The sequence below is a fragment of the Nycticebus coucang genome, chromosome 18 (genome assembly GCF_027406575.1).
Source record: "Nycticebus coucang isolate mNycCou1 chromosome 18, mNycCou1.pri, whole genome shotgun sequence".
Classification (NCBI taxonomy): domain Eukaryota; kingdom Metazoa; phylum Chordata; class Mammalia; order Primates; family Lorisidae; genus Nycticebus; species Nycticebus coucang.
Genome location: NC_069797.1, coordinates 56,849,784 through 56,868,217, shown reverse-complemented (window position 1 = coordinate 56,868,217; position 18,434 = coordinate 56,849,784). Strand labels below are relative to the sequence as shown.

Below are 18,434 nucleotides of genomic sequence, written 5' to 3'. Positions count from 1 at the left end.
GGTCTTTACTACTGTGAAGGAATGATTCAGAGCTGACTTTTTGGACGGAATCATCACGATTTGAATGGGAGGTGTCTGGCATGTGCACGCCTCGCCAGTCAACCAGGAAACAGACAAAACTGCTGTCTTCCCTACTGCACGCAGGGGCTCCAGCAGTGATGCTTTCCTACTTCCTCAGCATGCCCTAGAGCAGTGGTCCTCAACCTTCCTAATGCTGTGGTTCCTCATGTTGTGGTGACCCCAACCATAAAATTATTTTCGTTGCTACTTCGTAAGTAATTTTGCTACTGTTATGAATCGTAATGTAAATAGCTGATATGCAGGATGTATTTATGATATGCAGGATGTGAAAGGGTCGTTCAACCCCCAAAGGGGTCGCGACTCACAGGTTGAGAACCGCTGCTCTAGAGGCTTATTGCAAGAGCCATCCTGAAAAAGGTACAAACACAAAAAGAACAGTAACACATGTAAAAGCTTGCGGATGGGATACCATATGATATTATCCACTTACGAGACACTCGGAGGTAGCAACATGAAAGTGGTTTCACATGACCTCACAAGACACAATGAATCATAACACTGTAGAAGGAGGAAATGATCCTTTTTTAGATATTGGTGTATTTAACCTGATAAACATAATTACAATATAATACTACTAATTGATTTCCCAGGAGGAAAACAACCAGGTAAAAGTGTTGCTCACAGTAACACCGGGGGAGTATAAAAGGGACACCGCAAGGAGACTTTCAAACTCAAGAACTCACTCCCTGCAAACCCAGCCAAACCCATTTGTGGAACTCCACTCATTCCAGTGACACCATGGTCAGCTCCTGTTGTGGCTCCGTCTGCTCTGACCAGAGCTGTGGCCAGGAGACCTGCTGCCAACCCAGCTGCTGCCAGACCACCTGCTGCAGGACCACCTGCTGCCGGCCCAGCTGCTGTGTGTCCAGCTGCTGCAGGCCCCAGTGCTGCCAGTCTGTGTGTTGCCAGCCCAGCTGCTGTCGCCCTAGCTGCTGTGTGTCCAGCTGTTGTAGGCCCCAGTGTTGCCAGTCCGTGTGCTGCCAGCCCACCTGCTGCCGCCCCAGCTGCTGTGTGTCCAGCTGCTGCCGTCCCAGCTGCTGTGTGTCCAGCTGCTGCCGCCCCAGCTGCTGTGTGTCCAGCTGCTGCCGCCCCAGCTGCTGTGTGTCCAGCTGCTGCAGGCCCCAGTGCTGCCAGTCCCTGTGCTGCCAGCCCAGCTGCTGCCGCCCCTGCTGCTGCCTGCGTCCAGTCTGTGGCCGAGTCTCCTGCCACACCACCTGCTATCGCCCAACCTGCGTCATCTCCACCTGCCCCCGGCCCCTGTGCTGCGCCTCCTCTTGCTGCTGAGCCTGCTGCCCTAGGCCCACCTCTTCCTTCACCTCTGTCCCCACAGACATGCTGACCATTAGGTTGGGACACATGGAGTTGGGCTGATGTTGCTCCACTGAATAGGGTCTCCCGATCTTATTGAGCCCAACACAGGACCGCTAACTCTGTGAGCAACCTGGCTTTGGTCCAGGTACAAACTCTTCCTCCCATCCAAGCACAAATCTGCTCATAATATACCCTTGTGATGACCTGGCCGATTCTTTCCCAATTCTCCTTCTTAACTTTTGGACACCAGTTTGTCAAGATCAATGTACACCATGTTTATTACTTCAGCATCTCTGCATGTGGATTTTTATAGTCTCTCTCCCTTATCTGGCCAAAGTTCTTTTATAATTTTTATTTCCCAATCTTCTTATTTTATATCTCCATGCCAAAATAAAGCACCACTTTCTTGTAAAGAAAATTCAGTGTGATTCTACTTTTCTTTAATATTCTCTGTTCAGTCTGGGCAATTGTAGTTTTACTTATACTTGTAGGACAGACAACATAGTTTTACAGTTTTATGGTAGAGGTCTAGCCACATTTATCACAGTCCAGTTTCCAGTATCAGTCTCTTTAGTTTTTAAGACAAAATCGAAAGACTTCAAAGATTAAAAAATTTTTTTGGAAAAACCATAAATAATTAACGTTCTGTAGGACAACATCTTCGTTATTATCTATCTGTGAAATCAGTATATGGTAATTACAAAGCTAATGAAATTGGATGTCTATAGCTGGGGGAAACTGATGATTTAAGAGAATATAACAAAAGGTTAAAAGTGATAAGTCAGCAATAGAAAGACAGATGTTTCACGACAGCCTACAAACTCTCATCTCTTGTAGCCAAAGGACAGAGAAAGCTGAGGACCAAGGCCAGGTCTTAGGAAAAGAATACAGAGCTCCAGACAGAGATGACTGTGCTCTCAGCCTCAGCAGCTCTGCCCAGGCCTAGATCAAGGCCGTAATTGGAAACAAACGGGACCCTGAGACATGGGATGGGAATGTCCGAGTGGATGCATAGAAGATCTTGGATCCTCAAATTTCTCCAGTCAGGGCTTGAAGAGGGGGTCCAGTCCCCACTGTTGAAGTCTAGACCATTGCCCACTTTTTCTGGAAGATGATTAGTCTTGAAAACCAAGCCAATCTCTCCTCAGTATCTTTTCCCAACTCTCTTCTTTGCCACACACCATTAACTAGAGTTCAGTTCTGGCACACTTCACCCAGAGAACTGCTGCACCTGCTCATGGGAGGCTACACCCCCAGAGACCTACAGGACTCAAAGACCACTTCATGGGCAGTAGCGTGCTTTTCTGCTGGGAGGCACACAGTGTCCAGTTGTCACAATTTATGTGATGTCGGCAGCTGTTGATCATCATTGCCCAGAGCCACTGATTCATTAGGCACAGAAAATGGTGATATTGCAATTCTATTCTGCCTTTGCTATTTACTAGTGGAATAATCCCATAGAGAAACTTCCTTTGTTTAACGTTTAGTTACCCTGGGGATAGTGTTACAAGAAAGGCAAAACAAATGCCTGATCCTGTCCCTTTATTGCCCAGTTTGCATCAACCAAAGGTGAACAAAGTTGTTGTTGTTGTTTTTAATCTCATGTGAACTCGTGGATTTCAATATATGCAATGGGGGTATCAGTGTGTTCCGGTTTATATCCCTTTTGATGTTGAAATAAGCAACTTCAAGCCAGCCTCTGAGTCCTCTTGATGTGAATCTGACAGACTTTGTAGACAAAAGAATCTTTGGTAGAATGAGATATCCCAGACTTCTTTGTACATTTCCTTCTCCAGACTTATAAAAAGCCACTTGCACTAAAATGTTTATTCCAGCACAATTGCAAAGATGTGGAATCATCCCAAGTGTCCATCAATTCATGAGTAGATTAATAAAATGTGGTATATGTATGGAGTACTGCTCAGCCATAAAAAAGGAACTAATACCTTTTGTAACAATCTGGATGGAGCTAGAGCCCATTCTCCTAAGTGAAGTATGGAAAGAATGGAAAAGCAAACACCACAGGTCCTCACTATGAAATTGGAGCTAACCAGTCAGCATTCATGTGCACAGATGAAAGTATAATGCAACTGAAATCAATTGAAGGAGAAGAGGGCAGGCAGGTGAGATCACATCTAACAGGTACAATGTACACTATCGGATGATGGGCAGACGTATAACTTTGACCCAAGCAGTACAAAAGCAATCCACGTAACTCAAACATTTATATTTCTGTAATATTCTGCAACAAAGTGAGCCTTTACTCCAATAAATCCCAGTTTATTTTAGTGAAAAATGTTATTTGAGACCGTAAACTGAAGTTTAAGAATGCTCAGTACTGCTAAGTCAATTATATTCCCTCTGCTTTTTTAGTTTCCACAGCTGGACAAATATTTCTTTAAAAGATAAACTATATCAGTGTTCGGAGTGATAATGCTAGGGTTTTTACTTAACCTTACGTACCTTACTTACAAATCTCCTTCTGCCATGCCAAACATAACAGTCCTCTAGTGTAATTAGTCCTTTTCTTTATTACCTAATGTTTGCACAACAGTCTTGGAATAACACTGCCAATACTAACAACGACAACATGGTTACTGAAAACAAACATAAGACTGTTTATGAGGTCTTGGAGAAAACCTTTTCGGTCTTGGGATAATTACTTTCTCTGACACCTGGAAGTACAGTCAGGTATTTGGACTTCACTACCATTGTTGTGGTAGTGATTTTAATGCTGTCGAGAGAGTTTTAAGTTTTAATTTTGTTTCTATTTACATGGGCTGATAGTCAAAGCTACAGAGTAAGATCTATTCCCAGACTTCCAGCCCCACCTCTGTCTTCTTTACTCTGTTCCCTCCAAGCCCATGGATCTGTATCAGAATAAATCAGGGGCTCAGTGCGGTGGCTCACGTCTGTAATCCCAGAACTCTGGGAGGCTGAGGCAGGTAGATCCTGAGCTCATGAGTTCGAGATCAGCCTAAGCCAGAGCCAGACCCCGTCTCTAAAAATAGCCAGATTTTATGGAAGGTGCCTATAGTCCCAGCTACTCGGAAGGCTGAGGCAAGAGAATTGCTTAACCCCAAGAGTAGGAGGTTGCTGTGAGCTGTGACATCAGAGCACTCTACTAAAGGAACAAAGTGAGACTCTGTCTCAAAACAACAAACAAATCATGGTTTACGCTTTCATTTTCCTTTATTTCTGCTTCATTAGGAACAATGGATGCACAATAATCCATTCATACTTAAAGTGCACAGTGTGATGTTTTGATACATGTGTATACCCATGAAGCCAACATGATCACAAGACAATGAATATCCTGCACCCCCCTATGTAATTCCTTCCCTTTCCCCCTCCCACGTAACTACTGATATGCTGTCACTATAAATTCTTTGGCATTTTTTAGAATTTTATATAAATGGAATCATACATTTTATACTCTAACTTGTCTGGTTTTTCACTCAACATAACTATATTGACATTCAAGCTCTGTGTATCAATAATTTGTCTGTTGTATGGCTGAGAAGTAGTGTACAGATATACAAGTGTCTGTTCAAAGCTTTTGCCCATTGTGTCTTGGGTTGTTTGTCTTATTATTATTTGGCAATAAGAATTATGTATATTCTATATACATTTTCTTTGTTGAATCTATGTTTTATAAGTATTTTCTCCAAGTTTGTGGCTTACTTCTCATTCATAAACAGTGTTTTGAGAGTGAAACATTTTAATTTTGAAAGAGTCCAATTAATTATTCTAGGATGCAATTAAGTTACTTAACAGATCCTTTCTAGACTTGCTTTTAACAAATTTGTGTTGTGTCGTGGTAAGAACGCTTAACATGAGATTTGTCCTCTTAACAAAATTTGGATGTGAAATATATTACTTTGGTTATAGAGGACACATCTGTACATAATGTTGTATAGCAGATCTCTGAAGCTTATTAATCTTACTTAACTAAAACTTTACACTTGTTGATTGATAGACTTGCTTCTAAACTTTGTGAGGTGGGACCAGAGCAATCTTTAAGGCAAAATTTGTCCTACTTCTGAGACAATACTCTTCTGAGTATTCTAACCAATGAACCATGAATTAATAGGTTTTTCACTCTGGCTTAAGGGACTATGAACTATTTCCAGTCCTGTGTCAGCTCCAAGGATAGTTTCCTCTGCCTTCCACTTCCAATATACTGATTAGTATAGAGCTAAGGACTCAAAGGCAGCTGTTCTGTAGTTCCTGGGACTTTGTGCAACTCTCCCCTCTAATGCTCCACCCTGTGAGTTCTGCCTCTCCTGGTCTCCCATCCAGTGCCAGCTGCTCAGACAGGTGACTACCAGACTCCATGTGGTTCTCCCTCCCACACTGCTATACCCTATAAACTCTCTTGGGCCAGAAATAGTGGCTCACACCTGCAATCCCAGCACTCTGGGAGGCTGAGGCAGGAGGATTGATTGCTTGAGCTCAGGAGTTCATGATCAGCCTGAGCAAGAGGGAGACACTGTTTCTACTGAAAATAGTCAGGCATTGTGGCAGGAGCCGGTAGTCCCATTTACGTGGTCGTGGTGGGTGGAACAAGTTGAAGCAATCCTAAGGATCACCTCATTTGTTTATTCTCTCTAAGACACAAGTGCCCTGTGTCCTTTCTGGTTTAAAAACCATTATTTTGTTTATTTTGTCTTTTTTGTTGTTGTTGCTGCTGTATCAAGCAGAAAAGTGAATCAAGACCCTGCTACTCCATCTTGGCTGGAAGTGGAAGTCCCTCTTTCCTGTTTTCAGTCGTCTTCCATCATTTTAAAAATGTACACAAATGTATTTTCTATATTTATGCTCTGTGTTTTATAGAATTACTGAACATGATACACATTTTTCTTTACATGCTTTATCATTTCTTAAGAACATACCGTGGAGACTGGAGATTGCTTCACAGCAGCATGCACAGAGACTCCTCTTTCTTGTTTACAGCTGAATACTGCTCCACAGTGAGGGTGCACCATAGTTTACCCACCAGCACCCTACTGAAGGACGCTTGGAGTGTGTCCAGTTTGCTTATTGTTATTCTGTTTGATTTTTATAAATAGAACCACTATGAATAATCTTGTGCAACAGTTTTTTATACTTTTCCCTAAGAATCTTCAGGATAACTTATAGAATTAGGATATAACTGAGTCAAACAAGAATGCTACCAGTTACTGCCAAATCCTCACAGGTGTGAGCACATCTATCTCCACACCATGTCACTATCAGAGAATGTAGTCCAATTTTGAATTTTTTTTTTTTTGGCTGGGGCTGGGTTTGAACCTGCCACCTCTGGCATATGAGGCCAGTGCCCTACTCCTTTGAGCCACAGGCGCCGCCCCCAATTTTGAATTTTTTGACGACGTACCAGGTAAAAGGTATTATCCTAAGCAATTTCATTTCTTGTATTATGCATGGGATGGGGTATCTTTCTATGATAAGGAAATATTTTCATTTTATTTTCCCATTAGGCTGTTAGTCTTCTTTTTCCTAATCTATTTTGAGAAGTCCTTTATATATTATTAACCCTTTGAGATATGAACTGAGTATTTTTTTTAATTTAGTCATTTGTGTTTTTACTTTGTTCATGATGGTTTCTTTTTAATGATTCTTTTAAATGACAAATAATTCTTTTAACTACCAAGAGAGATTTAATTGTAAAATGTGTGGGTGCATGTGTAAACCTGAAAAATACTGAGAATCCACATCTTATTCCCTGGATTGTCCATGTCGTAACTGGTTCTGGTGGACTACTCTGAAATCTCATCACCACCATCCTATACATCATTATCTTTTACCCCACCCTACAACTACCACCTAAACATTTTCCCTGCTAACAAGTCACTCCCCCCACCTCCAGCCAAATAATATTTGCAAGGCCTACATGTTTGCTGAGACCTTTCTTCCCAATGATATCTTGAGCTCTTTATACAGCTCAAGAATATCCTTAAATTCTCCTCCTTCTATCCTTTGAGTATTATCTTTCCCTGCTCTCCAACACCCACCATCTAGGAGGATAGGTCATTCCTCTCCTCAAAAATGTACTCTCATTCAACCATGTTCCCATTGTTCGAATGCTCTTTATTTTCTTCTCCATCCTTCTAGGAATATCCATAGTATGTTAAAGGGTGAGTAAATTACCCAGCATTTTTCAATAAATCTTACATTCACTCAACTAACTACACGCAGGCCATTTGCTAGGCACCGTATATATAAGTATGAATAAATCATAGTCTCTGACTTCGTGGAGTTTACAGAAGGGTTAGGAAAAAAGAGATATAAAACAATTATGCTAAAGTGTGGTACCCTGGTCAGAGGCATATCTTGGAGGAAAGGAGAGGGAAAGGTTCATTTTGAATACAGCAGATGTCACAAAAGATATTAGAAATGAGTTAGTATCTGGGCTGACATTTATATATGAGCAGAAGTTTGCTGAGCTGACAAAAGAGAAAGCAATGTTCTAGGCAAATGGAATGATGTAAGACATGGCGCAGGATTACCATTCTTCATACCTTCCTGAACATTCTGGGAGAGAACCACCTTCCTCACTGACTATGTGACTTCAGTCTATCTGGGCCCCAAGTACCTCATGGGTAAATAATTCATAAAAAATGTTGTCTACCTCTATAATCCCCAACCCCCAAGCCATGGACCAGGACAACCCATGGCCTGTTAGGAACTGAGCTGCAGAGCAGGAAGGAAGTGGCAGGCGAGAGAGCGAAGCTTCATCTGTATCTACAGCTGCTCCCCAGGGCCCACACCCTGGGCAAAGTCTGTCTCCTGTCTCTCAGCAGCAGCATTAGATTCTCAGAGGCACGTGAACCCTACTGTAAACTGCATAGAAGGGATCTAGCTGGCGGCTCCCTATGAGAATCTCATGCCTGATGATCTGAGGTAGAGCTGAGGCAATGATGTTAGAGCTGGGGCGTGAACGCAAATTATCATGAGCAGAGAGGTTTGACTACACAAAGACCACAATAAATCAATTGCTTTCTGATTCATATCAAAACTATCCACTCACCCCAACCCCTGCACCCTGGTTCATGGAAAAATTGTCTTCCATGAAGCTGGTTCCTGGTTCCAAAAAGGTTGGGGATGACTGGACTACCTCGTAGAGTGCCTGGGAACTATAAACAAGATGCCAATTATAGAGAATTTCTGACTGTCTGTAACTGTTAGTATTATCTCATCTTTTGAAGCCAGTGTACAGATTTAAATACATTTATAATTATTATTTTGTTCACTAATCATATAATGCTCTAAATAGTTGCCAAAATCCTTCCTATGCATGTGTCTTATTTGCTTTATTTAAGTGTCTGTTGGACAGAGAGTAAAGTTTAACCTTTATATCTCCTTGAATCAAGTAAAATATGTCCAAACATATATTGTTAAGAGATGATAGCTCAGAAAATGAGGAAATATACTTTCAATGGCACTTCTGCTGTACATATTCACTGGGTATGTGGACTTAACTAAAATAGGGGTCAAAATGCTCCTTTATAATACTCTATTTCTGAAGAACAGGCCAGCAACAATTCAGTAACTTTTAAAAGAACCTACCATGTCAATGTGCTTTTACTGTTTGAAAGTAATGAATCATTGCATTGCAACTGTTTCACACTGGATGGATTCAATAAGACAGAACAGATAGGAAGTTTGTGGGAGCCTTTGCATCTCACTGACCATCTAGGAAATCCAAAGGAATCAGAGTATCCCTCATTGCACACAAGTCATCTCCCTTCACTAACTAAAGATGGGTCCTTTACCCTATTTATCTCCCAGCATTCCATGTGACTTACTTTTAACCACTTTGGCAGCAGGGGAGATTTAGTCATCATCAAATCTATTCTCCACATATTTTCCTGAAGTTAAATACATACATGAAGTGTTAACACCTTTGAAGTCCAGTGAAACAATGTCAGGTAATAGATCTACTTTAGAAGACATACCAGACCAAGAAGAACAGGAGCTGATTCACTCTGCTTAACCAAGTTGGATCCTCATAAGACAGCAGGAAAAGGAAGTGAGTGATGCCTTTTCTATATATAGAAATATTTATCAGATAAACACAATTATCTAATTTACTAAAACTAACTGATTTTCTATTAGTACTGTCTAAACAACAAGAAGATTCTTCACATGGTCACAGGCGCCCTTGGCAGGGTATAAAAGGGAGCAAGGAGAGCTTGAAATCAGAACACTCACCTCACTCTCTTGGAAACACATCCAGAGCCTCCACCCTCCTACACCATGGTCAACTCCTGTTGTGGCTCCGTCTGCTCTGACCAGGGCTGCGGCCAAGAGACCTGCTGCCAACCCAGCTGCTGCCAGACCACCTGCTGCAGGACCACCTGCTGCCGCCCCAGCTGCTGTGTGTCCAGCTGTTGTAGGCCCCAGTGCTGCCAGTCCGTGTGCTGCCAGCCCACCTGCTGCCGCCCCAGCTGCTGTGTGTCCAGCTGCTGCCGCCCCAGCTGTTGTGTGTCCAGCTGCTGTCGCCCTAGCTGCTGTGTGTCCAGCTGCTGCCGCCCCAGCTGCTGTGTGTCCAGCTGCTGCCGCCCCAGCTGCTGTGTGTCCAGCTGCTGCAGGCCCCAGTGCTGCCAGCCCACCTGCTGCCGCCCCAGCTGCTGCAGGCCCCAGTGCTGCCAGCCCACCTGCTGCCTGCGTCCAGTCTGTGGCCGAGTCTCCTGCCACACCACCTGCTATCGCCCAACCTGTGTCATCTCCACCTGCCCCCGGCCCCTGTGCTGCGCCTCCTCTTGCTGCTGAGTCTCTGCTTTCAGCATTCCACGCCTTATCAACTCCTTCCCCACAGATGAAGACCTTCTTTTTAAAAATGTGAAGTGCTCAAGAGAATTGCTCTGCATCCTACAAGCAAACCTTACTCTTGGTGCTTGCATGTCCACATTCTAACTTCTGTCCAAATTCCTTGCCTTCCAAATGAATTCATCAAGAATCTCCTAATAAACTAACATATTTCCCCCCCAAATTTTTCCTTTTGTCCATTCATCCTGCATAAGAAATTTGAAGCTTGCCTCCATCCCTTGTAGGACCACATATTTTAATCCCTTGGACATTGAGGTCCAATGAAGTATCCCCTATAATCCTTTGCAAAGACTTTTTTGTACCTTGCTATTTCCATGTTATCAAAATAAACCTCTATCCTATTGGCATTGAAAATTGAATGTGATTATGATTCTCTTTTTAAAAACGTTTTATATTTGGGACCCAGGTAATTATATTTTGCCTACACCTGCAGGGAAGACAGCACATACTACTTAACCTTCTAACAAAAGTCAACTGACACTGATCACTGCCTAGAGCTGTCTAGAAAAGTCTTTTAGTTTTAAGCAAATTAATCATTTTGTAGTCTTTGCAAACCAAAAGAGTGAAACCAAAGTCATGGAGTATTCATGAATATAGAAATAGGAGAAAATTTTGGAAAGATGGAACACAATGGATCATCTTTTAAAATCCCATCTTTTATGTTTTTTCACCAACAAAAGCAGCTAACAGATGGCTTAGCAAAATCTACGCCTTGTCTACTCAGGTGTGTGCAATGCATTTTCTCCACACATATAGCAGATCTACTTTACACTGACTGGCAGAGCTACAGGGGGAAAGCTCATCCTGCCATGTAGAGGGGCCACCATCAAGGCCAAGGTGCTTTAAGTGAAGGAAGGAGAGCTGGTGACAGCTCAGAGGTATTGCTGGAGACTTTTTTTTTTCTCTTCCTGTCCAAGGTCATGCCCTTCTTATCAGGATAGAACTGCAAAGACTCACATTTCTTTCCCCAACTAAAAATGCCTTTAATGAATCATACCATCTTCAGAACTCCCTGTGGGTTCAGCCGAGGCGTCCCCTGAGACCACCCACCAGTTCAGTTTCTCCCAGTGGCCACTCCTGCTTCCTCCCCATCTCTTCCTCCAGTGTGAATCCCAGGAGCATTCCTCCATAAACCTTCTAATGCTGATTTCCAAGCCCGTGCCTGCTTCCTGGGGATCCCAACCCCTCCCCAAACCAGTCTGAAATTCAAAGTAGCTAATTTGTGAGCTGAAATGATTGATTGAAATGTACTTTTAGTGCATGGCAAATCAGAGTAGTAACAGAATAGCGGAAACATATTCTATAGAGAAAACTGTGAATTTTACGTAGATCACTGTTTATTCTTTTCAAATTTCATTCATACACAAATACATGCTCTTTACAAACTTAAAACCAAAAGTACACAACTAATAGTAAATTTCCCATCATTGGTCCTTGCCAAACTCATTCAAGACCGATGGCTACGCACTGAGATACATCCTGATTAAATGCGTTTATAACATATCTATGTATTTTTTCATAAACCTGACATTCGTTGTACGTTTCTTATTCTGTCATTTATTCAAATGTCATTTTATGTCCTTCAGGAAATATTAACACTTTCCTGCATACAGGCTGGTATGTTACTTAGCAGATTTATTTACATATTTTTATATTTATTCTTGAGAATTGTGTGCATATTTTGTTCCCATTACAATTTATAGAGAAGTTCTGCTGATGTGTAAGAAATCTATCGAGTTCTGTAAGCTTGTCTTTGGCCCCATGGTTAATACCAACTCCCGGTTGATTCTATAAGATTTCCTAAGCATAAAATCATAGCACCCCAATGCTCCTAGCCTGGGGCATGTCCTCATAGTTTATTTCTCAGTTGCCTGCAGTGGTAACCCTATGAATAGTATAAAAATTTTGAAGTTTTTCTTTTCTTCCTGTCTTACTTTCCCTAGGTCCTTACATGAACTTCCTGGGATCACCGCTTCTTTCTTGGGCCCCTCCCCCTAAGAAAACTATTTGCACTCCAATCTTTCTTTCAGAGTCTGCACTGGGGAGAATTCAAGCTAAGACAATGGGCATCCAGAAAATAAATTTGGTTTATTGACATTGTACTGGTAATAGTAATTATTTCTAGCAACAAGAGTAAAACTGGGGAGTCAGGAGAGCAAGAAGAACCAGTGTTACCATCTGGTTCTATCTCTAGTGTTCCTATCTTTTTTTTTTTTTTTTTTTTTGAGACAGTCTCACTTTTATCACCCTCAGTAGAGTGCTGTGGCGTCACAGCTCACAGCAACCTCTAACTCCTGGGCTTAGGTGATTCTCTTGCCCCAGTCTCCCAAGTCGCTGGGACTACAGGCGCCTGCCACAACGCCTGACTATTTTTGTTGCAGTTTGGCCAGGGCTGGGCTCAAACCTGCAACCCTCAGTATATGGGGCCGGCGCCCTGCCCACTGAGCCACAGGCGCCACCCCTGTTCCTATCTTTTTTCTCTGTGAATACAGGCATGAATCTTAAGCACGGTACTCATGTTTTTTTGTAAACATGTCTCATTCTACAAACTGAATCTGAATTTCCACAACTTTCCACGTATGTTATTGACCAGGTGACATGTTGCAGAAATAAATGTAGTTTTCCTCAAATGGAACTACAATCCCTTTGTTTGGAGTGTTTTCCACTCTTTTCTCCAGAAGTCCAAAGACACATATTTTTATAGGACTATTACATGCCCCTATATCATCAAAACTTTCATTCACCACACAAACATTCATCACCAATGTTCATGGTCCCCTGCCCTGTGCCAAACACCATGGTAAGAAAAATAAATACTTTATGGGGGCAAGACATGATTGCAAGAGGGACTTTACCTAACACAGTGTAACCTGGCTTATTGTACCCTCAATGAATCCCCAACAATAAAAAAAAATTTTTAATTAAATTTAAAAAAAAAGAAAAATAAATATCATAACCCATGCCTTTCAGAAGGAAATAACTATGACATAGTAGAATGTGACAAATTAGCAGCACAATGCAGGGAATAATTACACATAAATGGGGAGTTTATCAGGAAAGATATGATTGAAGAGGAAGCATCTTAACTGGGTCTTGACAGGTGAGTAGGAGTTTGCATAACTGACAAGAGAGAAGAAACATTCCAAGAAGATGAAATGGCTTCAGCAAACCTTGCAAGTTACATTCTTCATCCCTTTCGGGGCTACATTAAGACTTATTAAGCTTATTTTCTCCTTAATCTCAGACGAATTGTTTGTTTCAACCTCTTTGTGCTTCTTTTGAGTCCTCTGCTAAAGGAATAGTAAGAATATTTAACATAACTCTATGACACAGAATATACACTGTGTCATAGAGTTATGTTAAAGATAAACAGCAAATAAAAGGTACTTAGCACAATGCCCAGCACACGGTGAACACTTAAATAATAAATACCACATATACTGCATATGTATGGTAGTTATCTCTACATACCATACATTTAATTTTGGCTATTTAATGAAAATAATTATGATTCCCTTAATTTTTGCCAAACTCTGTTTTCTATGCATATGTTTTATTTAAGTACCTAGAGGAAAGAGAAGAGGGTGTATTTGCTCTACATCCAGTGTGGCCAATAGAATATCATGGATACATATAATTGAAGGCTTAGTCATTCTACATCTTGATTATAAATAACAAATGCTTCTGTAGATAAAATACCTGTTGTGTGATTTTGATGATCCAAAGATAAATCTAAACTTCTTGCTCTTAATGCCTGTCCTGGAAGACATACAGCAAAAAGTGTTTTTACTTTTTAGAAGCAGCGAGTCATTGCCAAGTGCTTCACCTTGACACTGTGGAAGGACATATGACACGGAATTCAGATCCTCTTTGGGGTCTGTCCATCTCCCTGACCATCCAAGACACCCACATGGGATCATGGTCATCCTCACTGTACATGGGACATCCTCCCCTCAAATGAGTTTTTCCTTCTCATTTCCTTCCAACAGTTCACCTGATCACACTCTTTGACAACAAAAGAAAACGTTAGTGTGGGGTAAACCATGTTCCATGATTTTCATGGAGCAATGTACAGATAGAAGGAGATGTCACAATAAAACCCAAAACATCAGAGAGTCATGTGCTTTGTAAAAGCACCACGTCTAGGCAGGAACAATGGTGCCCCCCACTAAGGAAGAAATATCACACGGTGCATCAATTGGAAATACAGGAGCACACCAGGAAAAGGAAATGTGGGTTTTTTCTCTGTTTGGGAGTATTTACCTAGAAACATGTCGTTATGTAATTAAATGATTACGTTTTCCAGGAGGGTAAGTAATAACAAGGAAACGATGACAAGGTGACAACAGACCTTCAGCTGAGTATAAAGGGGAGAGAGGCCAAGAAGACTTCCAGACCCAAGATCTTCACTCTCCTAGAAACTCACCCAGAGCCTCCACCCTCTAACACCATGGTCAGCTCCTGCTGTGGCTCCGTCTGCTCTGACCAGGGCTGTGGCCAAGAGACCTGCTGCCAACCCAGCTGCTGCCAGACCACCTGCTGCAGGACCACCTGCTGCCGCCCCAGCTGCTGTGTGTCCAGCTGCTGCAGGCCCCAGTGCTGCCAGTCCCTGTGCTGCCGTCCCAGCTGCTGTGTGTCTAGCTGCTGCCGCCCCAGCTGCTGTGTGTCCAGCTGCTGCAGGCCCCAGTGCTGCCAGTCCCTGTGCTGCCGTCCCAGCTGCTGCCGCCCTAGTTGCTGTGTGTCCAGCTGTTGTCGTCCAGTCTGCTGTCCGACCACCTGCTGCCGCCCCAGCTGCTGTGTGTCCAGCTGCTGCCGTCCCAGCTGCTGTGTGTCCAGCTGCTGCCGCCCCAGCTGCTGTGTGTCCAGCTGCTGCCGTCCCAGCTGCTGTGTGTCCAGCTGCTGCCGCCCCAGCTGCTGTGTGTCCAGCTGCTGCCGCCCCAGCTGCTGTGTGTCCAGCTGCTGCAGGCCCAGATGCTGTGTGTCTAGCTGCTGCCGCCCCAGCTGCTGTGTGTCCAGCTGCTGCCGCCCCAGCTGCTGTGTGTCCAGCTGCTGCAGGCCCCAGTGCTGCCAGTCCCTGTGCTGCCAGCCCAGCTGCTGCCACCCCTGCTGTTGCCTGCGTCCAGTCTGTGGCCGAGTCTCCTGCCACACCACCTGCTATCGCCCAACCTGTGTCATCTCCACCTGCCCCCGGCCCCTGTGCTGCGCCTCCTCTTGCTGCTGAGCCCGCTGCCCTAGACCCACCTCTGCCTTCACCTCTGTCCCCACAGATGTGCTGACCATTAGGACACACAGAGTCAGGGTGCTGTCACTCGATGAGATGGACCTCATGATTCCAATGAGCCCATCACCATCCCTCTGGCTCTGTGAGCACATTCTGGATCATTTTAAACTCCCTCCCTTCTTTGCCCTGCCCTCCAATGTTGGCACCAAATATGCTATAAACTAATACGTAATCCTCTTGCTAAGAAATTATTCCAGTCCTCTGAATTTCTCATTCTCCTTAGCACTCTTATGCTCCAGATTACCCTTCCTAAACAGGTAGACATTACCTGCACTCCCTGTACTGGTGCTGATTTTACACCCTCAGATCCTATATCTTCTCCTGGAGTGAGTTTTTTAGGCTTTGTTACCTCTCTGCTTTGTAATAAACTTTTCCATGCATAAGAATTTGTTGGCATTGTTCTCTGTTGTTTTCACAATCATTCTCCTCAGGAACTAGACAATTGCATTTTACACTAAGAGAGGAAAGAGTATACTGAAATCACTTTGAAAATGAATTGTATATCAACGAGAGATAATTTAAGACATTAGAACGTAAGCAGTTTGTATGTGCATGCACATGTGTGTGTGTCTTAATATCCCAAATCAGGGCAGGTTTAATTCATGTCTTTGTGAAAATGCATTATACTCTTAACACATTATACCTCTGAATACCATTGGCCTTATTTTGGAAAAAAAAGGTAAAACCAAATTTCTGAGATAAAAAGCACACACCACTGAAGCTAGGAAAGTTTCCTATAAAAATTTTATTGTACTCAATTCATTTCATTCAATAAACAATATTTAGCATCGCAAGGTAGGTTTTATTTCCCACTAAGTTCTGCTGAGAGGAAATGCGTATTGAATTGCATTTCATCTGGATGGCAGGGTCTATCTGAGTGTGATCTCTTAGGATATTCCTTCAAATTCAAATATCTGCACATTTAACATTCTAACATACATTGTTCCTGCAAAGGCTGAAATTTCAAAATTCATGTTCTCTTTTTAAAGATTTTTGTTCGTTTGTTTGAATTAGTTCATAGTCGTCAGTAGTTTTCAGCTGGGGTGCACATCACATTTAGAACCTTTAAGAGTAGCATCTGCATCTGGTTTCAAAAATACACTAGAAGTCATCCCCCCGTGGCCCGCTGGCGGGAGCCCCTGCTCTGGACGTTTGCACCTATACTGATATTAGCCTATTAACAGGCTCTGAAATGGCCTAAACTGCTGAACCAATCATTGGTGAAGACATCACCCATATTTTAATTGTACAGCCACGATGCCTCCTTGAAGTAAGAAAATACCCTTATTACATAACCCACTGGGATCTGCCTTAAGAGATTTGAAGCAAGATGGAACACAATAGGACGAAATGTAATTTAAATTTGACAAAGAAGAGTTGGAAGTATTGTCATTATAGCATAAATTCTGAAAGTATGGTTGAACTTATAAACAACAAAACTAAGGTTTTTAGATATTCAAAACTATTCTTTTTGTCAAATTCAAACAATGATCTGTGAAGCTAGTGAATGATGCCCCATGAATATATCAATGTACACAGCTATGATTTAATAAAAAAAAAAAAACATGAAAAGCTCATATTTCATCTTAGTTTATCAATTACCCTGGAGCAGGTAAACATGGTTTCACATTTGATGTCAGGCTTTGGATTCAGGCTCCGAGATCCCCCTTCTACCACATTCCCAGCCACCCCATCAGTCCATAAACCCAATAGAGAAAGGAAGTTACCAGAGGAAATGCAAAAATCAACATAAAAGATTTTTAAATGAAATTTTCATAAAATCAATTCTATGAACATGAGAAAGAACAAATAAAATAGAAAAAGCCTGGCAAACTTGATTAATGGAAAAAGAGAAAGACAAAAAGACTGACAGATAAAAAGTATGTTTGGGAAGGGGGATAATCAGTGATACAGAGAGCAGAGAATTTTAAAAACCAGCTAGAACATTATGTACACATTTAAACCAATTATGTTTGAACATTATGATTAAATGTACTATTTCTAGAAAAATATAAATTACCAATTAATTTGAGAAGATATAGAAAAACATAAATAAGCCAACATCCCCTAAATAAAAGAAAGTTACAATCTAAAGTCTGTCCTTCATACATGTTGACATTAAGAACACCAGACCCACATGGATATAGACAGACAACCTCAGTTTTCATAGGGGACATCATGACTGAAGACCCTAAAGGAAATTCTTTCCCATGCAAACTGGAAAACAAGAAGAGAGAAGAGGGAAAAGCTTCCCAAATTATTTTTATGTGGCCAGTACAGCTATAATATCAAAAGCAAATGAACACAGAGTGATAAAGGAAATTGTAGGCCTATATTATTGAGGACCATAGGTGCAAAAATTTAATAAATAGTATTTAATGAAATTTAGTAATGTGTAAACAGAATAATTCATCATAACCAACTAGAGTGTTTTTCCTAGAAGTTTAGGAATACTTCAAAATTAGAAAATTTTGAAATGAATCCTATGATATTAATACATTAAAGCAATGATTGATCGATAGCTATAGAAAAATAATTCAATATTATATTACAGCTGTATTAGGGTTCTCCAAAAAACCAATAGGATGGATGGATAGGTAGGTAGGTAGATAGATAGATAGATAGATAAATAGATAGACAGATGTACCCAAAGAAATTGAGTCATGAGATTATGGAGGCTGAGAAGTCTGCAGATCTGCAGCCAACAAGCCAGAGACCCAAAAAAGTCAAAGGAACAGTTCTAGTCCAAAAGTCAGCATTCTCAAGACCTCAAAACAGCCAATGTTTCAGTTCAAGTCCAAGTGTAGGAAAAGACTGCATTTGGCAGTGGAGCAGGAGAAACTCCCTCTTAGTCGGACCTTTTCGTTCTAACCAGATCTTCATTTGATTAGATGAGGACATTAAGACAATCTGCTCTACTCTGTCCACT

General features: G+C 41.9%; 2 protein-coding genes across 15 annotated transcripts; both read left to right on the top strand.

The window, feature by feature from the left end:
* The first annotated feature begins 819 nt into the window (after positions 1-819).
* LOC128570501 (keratin-associated protein 4-6) lies at positions 820-1,365 on the top strand. 3 transcript variants are annotated; one of them, XM_053569724.1, is made up of 2 exons: positions 820-1,040; positions 1,161-1,365. In XM_053569724.1, exons 1-2 carry the CDS (start codon positions 820-822, stop codon positions 1,363-1,365), a joined length of 426 nt encoding a protein of 141 aa, XP_053425699.1. The 3 variants fall into 3 exon arrangements, with proteins under 3 accessions (XP_053425699.1, XP_053425698.1, XP_053425697.1); XM_053569723.1 differs by having other exon boundaries at positions 1,116-1,365; XM_053569722.1 differs by having other exon boundaries at positions 820-1,365.
* Positions 1,366-9,633: 8,268 nt separating this feature from the next.
* On the top strand, positions 9,634-15,445 carry LOC128570496 (keratin-associated protein 4-6-like). 12 transcript variants are annotated; one of them, XM_053569705.1, is made up of 4 exons: positions 9,634-9,911; positions 14,359-14,364; positions 14,746-14,925; positions 15,316-15,445. In XM_053569705.1, the coding sequence occupies exons 1-4, from the start codon at positions 9,652-9,654 to the stop codon at positions 15,443-15,445; spliced, it is 576 nt and encodes a 191-aa protein (XP_053425680.1). In that variant the 5' UTR covers positions 9,634-9,651. The 12 variants fall into 12 exon arrangements, with proteins under 12 accessions (XP_053425680.1, XP_053425682.1, XP_053425683.1 ...); XM_053569704.1 differs by lacking the exons at positions 9,634-9,911; positions 14,359-14,364 and having other exon boundaries at positions 14,675-14,799; positions 14,905-15,144; positions 15,241-15,445; XM_053569700.1 differs by lacking the exons at positions 9,634-9,911; positions 14,359-14,364 and having other exon boundaries at positions 14,675-14,814; positions 14,905-15,285.
* Positions 15,446-18,434: the final 2,989 nt, after the last annotated feature.

What these genes read in the sequence shown, in the direction of transcription:
- LOC128570501 (XM_053569722.1), top strand. Translation starts at nt 820, where the DNA reads ATGGTCAGCTCCTGTTGTGGCTCCGTCTGCTCTGACCAGAGCTGTGGC.
- LOC128570496 (XM_053569696.1), top strand. Translation starts at nt 14,675, where the DNA reads ATGGTCAGCTCCTGCTGTGGCTCCGTCTGCTCTGACCAGGGCTGTGGC. An exon ending in TGTGTGTCCAGCTGCTGCAG is followed by an intron (nt 14,815 to 14,904) that starts GCCCCAGTGCTG and finishes CAGCTGCTGCAG; the next exon opens with GCCCCAGTGCTGCCAGTCCC.